At 42.5% G+C, this 7,217-nt stretch overlaps 1 protein-coding gene across 1 annotated transcript in view; it reads right to left on the bottom strand.

The window, feature by feature from the left end:
- Positions 1-3,288: 3,288 nt before the first annotated feature.
- The window catches only part of wdr75 (WD repeat domain 75), a 28,428-nt gene continuing 24,499 nt past the window's right edge, over positions 3,289-7,217 (bottom strand). The window contains exons 17-21 of the mRNA XM_015039309.1: positions 6,356-6,525; positions 5,991-6,050; positions 4,583-4,732; positions 4,400-4,491; positions 3,289-4,008 (exon numbers count right to left, since the gene is read on the bottom strand). Coding sequence (XP_014894795.1) covers positions 3,792-4,008; positions 4,400-4,491; positions 4,583-4,732; positions 5,991-6,050; positions 6,356-6,525 — 689 coding nt within the window. The 3' untranslated portion in view covers positions 3,289-3,791. The remainder of the gene's footprint in view (positions 4,009-4,399; positions 4,492-4,582; positions 4,733-5,990; positions 6,051-6,355; positions 6,526-7,217) is intronic.

Genomic DNA, 7,217 nt, shown 5'->3' with positions numbered 1-7,217 from the left:
GGATCTTGTTCACAAATGAGGGAAAAAGGGAGCGTTTTAATGGGCGCTTTCTTCTTTTATTTACAATTTTGACTTCCAATGATTCACTTCCTGCTGAAGAGCCCCCTGGTGGTTGAAGAAAAATACACATATAAGCCGCACCAGGCTATAAGCTGCAAGGTTCAAAGCTTAGAAAAAAGTAGCGGCTTATAGTCCGGAAAATACAGTAAATATTTAGCTTGCTAATGTTATCAAACTGCATATTTAGCTTGATAAACTAAATATCCATGGTAATTAAATATTAAGTTTTAAACAGACATTTATAAATGAATGAATAACCACAGCCCTCACTGGCTCACACTTTTCCCATAATGCATCCTGCTGCCAGGTGTTGCTTACTGAAAAGGAGCAGATGGAAACAACCATCCAAGTAAACGGGGCCCAAACACAAATGCATGCCACACTTTTTAGATATTATTTGTAAAAATCGATCACTCCGTCTGTTACATCCTCTGAAGTTTGCCTCCTGACAGATAAAAACTGGACGTGGTTTTTCACCCAGATGCAGCTCCGCTAACATCAGTCCAGCCGCCATCTTGATTCTAGAGAGAAGAGGCTTCCTCCGTCCTTCAGTGTTTTTCTGATCTGTGATGACCTTTGACCTGCTAACCAAGGGCTGTGGAGCTGCACCGTCATGGTGTTAGGTTCTGCAGAAACCAGCAGGAACTGGATGCGAGAACTGGGATAAAATTATTTGATGGTGCTGACGGCGGTGAAAGTCCAGCAGCAGGAACTGGGACTGGAGAAAAGTTCCTGTTTATGAAAAACATTTCTGAAAATATGAGAGGTCAGCTCACTAACATCTGACATGTCATGAGGTGATGAGGACGACGGTTTGGACCAAGCCGGAACCTCCACCAGAACCAGTCAGCCCCGATAAGGCTGCTGATAATGAGGTCAGGCTGGAGCCATACGTCCCTGGGTTCAAAGGTCAGCCATTTGTCAGCGTAAAGATGTAGACTAAAGTTCAGCTGAAAACCCGAAGTAGAGGAAAGTCTGGAGGAAGATCAGCAGAATGTGACCCAAATCAACCATTTTTTGTAACATTTCCAATAATTTTATCCAAGAAACATCCCATTGTTTTCTAAGTTTAAGTTCAAACCGTTTACTGTCGTAAACAGGTCGACTGTTTCCGGCAGTAAAGATGGCCGCCGCCATCTCTGGAAGGTTTTAAAGTGTTTGAGAGCGACAGCATCATAGACATAATATATGTTATATTATGTCTATGGACAGCATGGCCACCGGATCAGAACCAGACGAAGGAGGCTGATAAAAACCATCTGGTTCCGTCTGTTGCAGAATCATGACGTGTCACATCAACGTGAAAGTCGGATGAAATGCGAAATGGTCGTTCAGGCGATCTGCCGTGATGGTATGTAAGAAAAAAAAAGTAAATTTCCGCCAAAAACTACAATTTTTGGTCAATTGGTCTGACACATTTTCAAGAAAAAAATTCAAATTCCTGAGCTCCAAAAATAAAAAATTAGAAAAACTCAGAAATTTTATAATAAAATATTTTCTAGAAAAAACTTGAGATGCAAACCTTGAATATTTTCAACTTTGAAACCCAGAAAATCTTCCAAAGTTTCTGAGATTAATCCCCAACTCCTTTCTTTGTGTATCCGTTTGCCGTCCATTGGCTACATTCACACAACATTCCCTGAACCAAACCAGCTGGTGTCCAGGTTAAACCCTCAAATAGATAAAGATCACCATGGTAACCTGCGTCGGACCAGGTTACCATGGTAACGTTGTTCTGTTGGCTTATGACAGCTGGGAGCAGCTTTACGATAAAGACCATACACCTGCAGCGCCACCCGGTTTGATGACCAGCTGCAGTAAAAGCCACCAGATAATAAACTGAACTGAAGGCAGGAAGTGAAACAGACAAAGAAAACGGGAAAATGTCTAATCAGGGTTTCTAAGCCCAGCTGGGTCCGACCGAGTTCACGGTTCTACAGAAAAACAAAATCATCAGATGAGTTCAGCAGGAAGGAATGGCGGCCATTTGTAAAGCTACACTGTCAAAAGTTAATCATTTGGGTTATTTAGCCTGAGATAAGAAGGAAAAAACAGTTAATCTTCCAGATGTTATTTATACGGTAATAAATGACGTCAGAGAGCAGAATATTTATTAGTTTGAGGTAAAATATTCATTTTGCTAACAAGTTGGCAAACTATTTTGCTAACATGCTAATGTTACCATGTCAGCTATAAACTAAAAAATTCAGGCTAAATTCAAATTGAGTTCAAAAATACTTTATAAATCTTAAAGGGAAATGAAAGTGAAGCTCATGAAAATTCTTCAGAGCCATTGATGCTGATGGCTGTTGGCAGGAAGGATCTCCTGTAGCAGTCTGTACTGCACTGAACCTGAAGGAGCCTCTGACTGAAGACGCTCTGCCTCATGAAGAGGACGGTTAGATTTGGCCATAATTTACTAGCTTTTATGAAGAATCCTTCTTTGCATCATCTCCAGAGGTTCCAGTCAGAACCAGAACCTGGACAGAACAGAACAGTTCTGTCCAATCCATCCTTCCTTCCTTCTCTCCTTCCTCCCTCCTAGTGGGGTCGGGAGGTGCTGGTGCCTCTCCAGCGAACATTTCGGGCGAGAGGCGGGGTCACAGGTCACTGTTGTAAACGTGCAGATATAACAAACCAGTCTGTCAGTAAACCTCTCTCACCACAGAGCGAAAGGACAGAGGTTGATTCTTAGACCTTTGCCAAGAGAAGATCAGCTTCACATGTGAAAATCTGCAGATCACCGATCTTCTAAAATTAAGGAAATCACCACCGCTAAGTCGGTGCACTGCTAAAGCTAAGTATTTAGTCAGAGGCTAAATATTTATTTTTGGTAACTAAGCTGGCAAACCAAAACAATTATTTTTGCTAACTTACTGTTTACATTAGCATGTTAGGAAACAAAAAAATTAACTAAATATTTAGTTATAAAGCTAAATATGCAAAATATTAGCAAGTCAGCAAACTAAATACTTATCTAGCTTGCTAACTATATAGTCAACTAAATATGTAACTAACTCAATAATTAGTAAGCTAAATATTTAATTTGAGGCTAAAAAAGAAGAATTTTAACTGAATATTAAACTAAATATTTAGCTCACTAAAGTGTTGATGACCTGATTTCTGATGAGGAAGATGATGGAATCTTCACCATAATGTTATTTAACAGGAAGCGGGGAAAGCCAGATGATGAGTCAGCAGGTTTTAGGAAAGCTCAGTTTTTATTTCACTGGAATAAATAAAAAAAATGTATCCAAACTTTTCTGTTCTTAGGAAACAAAACAATTAAAATCTTGTTTCTGTAAGAAAATTAAGGAAAAAACCAATTCAGTTCTCTGCAATCATGTTTAGTAAAATCTGAGTCACGGGGACGAGGCAGAACATTATGACCAGTGGAGATGCAGTGAGAGCGATGGCCAAAGGCTCTTAAAGGTACAGTCTGCAGAACGTCAAGATGTCTACACAGAAAAAACATTAAAATTATATTTCTACTAAAATGTCCAGACATGGCTATAACGCTGGTCATAATGTTCTGCCTGATCAGCACAAACCATCAGTGAGGTTTATTATTTCAGGAGTCATAAAATAAACATCAGAACCAGACGGAACCGGCTCGATGGAGCCAACAGGAAGAATTGGATCAGAACCCGTCCAAGTCCAGAACCAGCTTCCTGTCGCTTCTCCTTCCTGGAAGGAAACCCAGAACCGCTCCCAGGTTCTGGTTCTGGTGCTCAGGAGTCCAGCAGGCTGGAGAACCAGCTGTGGTCCAGTTTCCTGACCCGCCTCAGCTCCCTGACCTGGGCTCTGCTCAGAACCGGGTCGGCACTGTCCGTCTCCAGCAGCCCCCTCTCTGGCCGTGTTGCTCTGGTTTCCATTTCCTGATCTGAATCTTCCTCCTCCTCCTCCTCCGGGTCGCTGGGCGTTTCTCCCGCTGAGGTTTCGTTTTCCCTGGAGGAACGGTGGAGATGTTAGCATGACTCAGCAGAAAAACAACCCAGACTGCCGAGTCACAGCAGATCATGCTGCAGCAGCTCTTTGTGCCGAGTCATGCTGAACTTTCTGTTGGCTGTTTGGACCGGTTCTTCCAGAAGGTTCCGGACCCAAACGCTTCGTCAGCAGATCCTGGATCACTTTTAGTCTCACCGTTTCAGATAAATGTAACAAACTGCAGTAATTTTCCCTTCAGGCTGTTTGCTCCTGTTTCTGTAACTGAATCTACGATTCAGATCCCTGAATGTGATCTGAACCAACACGCTGTGAGAAACCATTAATCCCAGTCACAATTTTTACCATTTAATCATTTCTAAATGTTTAAATTGTAATCAGTTCTGGTTCTGACCTGGTTTCCGTGGCGACGCCGAGCAGAGCCTCCATGAAGACGGAGCAAAGCGCGGCGGCGGCGGGCAGGACGTGAGCCGGACTCTGCAGCAGCTGCAACAACAACGAGACGTCAGTCAACCTGCTCCTACTTCCTGTTTCCTACTTCCTACTTCCTGTTTCCTCCAGCAGAAGGAAGTCGGACCTCTCTGACAGCAGCAGAACCTCCAGGCGGCACCGGGCGCTCGGCGGGCGGTCTGACCGCCGGATCCTCCACCGCTGCTTGGTGGTGGGGTCGGCGTTTCCCCAGCAACAGCTGGAAGGGCGTCATGGCAACGCTGTCGTCAACCACGAGCTGCGAAGGAGGAGAAAAGACGGGGATGCAAATGCTGTGAGAACAGAACCGGGTCGGACATCTGGGGCGACACAAACAGCCTCATTACTCAGGACGGCTCCCATCAAACATGGAGATGAAGACGCTTTGCAGACAAACTGGTTTGTTTGTTTTTACATTAAAATGCAATTAAAATGTTTTGAGTTTTACCAAGAGAAATATCTGAACAACGTCCAGAATTTAAGAATCATCTTAAACGGATCACACCATCGTCGTCCTGTCAGCATGAAGCTGCAGAACTCACTGGGAAAATTAACGTTTTCTTTTTCTACGTCTGTTTAATATTTTTGGCTCATTTCCTAAAGTACGGTGGCTGACAGGTTCAAGCGGCAGCAAACACAGGAATGAGTGTTAACTTTAAAAAACAGAAAAAGATGCAGCAGAAAAATATTGAAAACACAGGAAATAAAAGCAAAATACCAAAACAACAGGAAGTATAAAACTCTGAAGTGGCTCCAGAAAACGTTGGTCCTCCAGACCACCAGGGGGAGTCAACCAGCAGATCATCTGGGACCAGAACCTCAGGAAAGACGGGATGACCAGCAGAAAGAAAAGCTGCGCAATACCAAGTCTTTCCTAACCTTATACAACAGCAGCATGTTTACGTCAGATTTACTGACTCCAGACTCCCTCTAGTGGTCTGGAGGACTAACGGACTGTGGCAGGAGTTTGCAGCATTTTGTACTTGCTGTTTTGCTTCCATTTCCTGTGATTGCAGCATTATTCTGACGCATTTGTTTTTTTGTTTGTGTTCCCATCTACCATAAAGTTGCACAAATTTGAATTATTAAGATAATTTTACCAAATGGAATGTCCTTCCATGTTAGCCGCCATGTTGGAAAACGTTAGGTGGGTCTAAGCATCAGGAAATGAAGGAGAGTTTGTGGAACATCAAACTTTGTGTCTCTTAGATGGATTTTAGTTCTGAATACTGGATGTAAACTGGGATCAATGGGGTGAAATTTACTGCTTTTACATTAAAAGATCAACATCCTGTGAGCGCCTCCTGGTGGTCAGATAATTACAAATCAATAACTGGACAGGATCAGTACGTGTGAAGTATAATGTAAAGAGTGGATAGGACTGGGATTCTTTAAGTAAAGCTAATTGAGTCAAAGTTAGCAATAAAGGCTACGTATATGCTATCATTTCTAGAGTTAACATGGAGATTAATACTCCATGTTAACTATCCAGGCAGATAGAGCAGGTATCTGCTCACCTGTTTGCTTGCAGTCATCAGCCGTTCCTCCTCTGCTCTGGTGCTGAAGGTCAGCAGGTCCTGTACAGGAGAAACAGCATGATAAAACCTGCTGGAGTTTAGGATAAAACCTGCTGGAGTTTAGATAAAACCTGCTTGAGTTTAGATAAAACCTGCTGGAGTTTAGGATAAAACCTGCTGGAGTTTAGGATAAAACCTGCTGGAGTTTAGATAAAACCTGCTGGGGGTTTATTCTAAGCCTCAGCAGGTTTTTATTCTCATAAAGATGAACGGTTTTCTTGGAAGCGGCCAGGTGTCAGAGTGGGACCTCTCTCCCAGAGCGTGAGCTGGCCGCTGATTGGCCGATATTTGGCCCATTTGTTTACCATGAGCGGCGTCAGGAAGTAGAGCTGTGAGCGGTTCAGCCACTGGCTGCTCTCCTCGCAGCTCTCCAGCGCCACCTCCCTGGGGGCGAAGACGGCGCGGCTCACCCGCCCCGAGCACACGGCCTTCTGGGAAAACAGCGGCCGCGGCTCGCTGGGCTTGAAGACAAAAACTGGAAAACAGATGAGAGGTGTAACCATGGTGATGAAACCGGCTCTCCTGCAGCCTACTCCGTCAGAGTTGGAGCTAAAACTAGCGCTGAGGTTAGATATTTGATTTATTTTCCTCTGGTTTTCTGTACCTAAAGGCCCAAACATCTCAGCTGCAGCGAAGCCAATAACAGATTTTACTGGAGGATAGAAATTATTATGACAAACAATAATATTGTTGTTTGGAGACTATTTTTCAGTAATATAATAAGATAATAATCCACGTTCACCCACCAATAAACTTTCATTTTGTAAAGAACATTTAAAACATAAAATTAAATATCCAGATCAGGGCTGGTCCAAACCTTTCTGGGGCCCTCAGCAGATTTTTATTTGGGGCCCCTGTACCAACATGATGCTTCTTCATTACTAAGCTAACTAGCATTAGCATGATTATCTTACTATAGCTGTTTTAACATTACAGGAGTAACTAAAACATATGATTTAGATTTTGGAATACAGAATGACATTTAAACATGTCTTATTATTTTAAAGTAACATCAGCTGATAAAAACTAAATTTACAGTAAACAAGTTTGATATCTTATATTTCCTAACAGCCATTAACAGATTAATCAATATTTGTGTAGCATTATTTGTGGTGTGTGTGTGTGTGATATATATATATATATATATATATATATATATATATATAT

Source organism: Poecilia latipinna, unplaced genomic scaffold (assembly GCF_001443285.1).
Source record: "Poecilia latipinna isolate Pla-1442-1.1 unplaced genomic scaffold, P_latipinna-1.0 Scaffold467, whole genome shotgun sequence".
In the NCBI taxonomy this organism is placed as follows: Eukaryota; Metazoa; Chordata; class Actinopteri; order Cyprinodontiformes; family Poeciliidae; genus Poecilia; species Poecilia latipinna.
The sequence above is the reverse complement of the archived record's forward strand: the minus strand, read 5'-3'. Positions and strand labels throughout refer to the sequence as shown.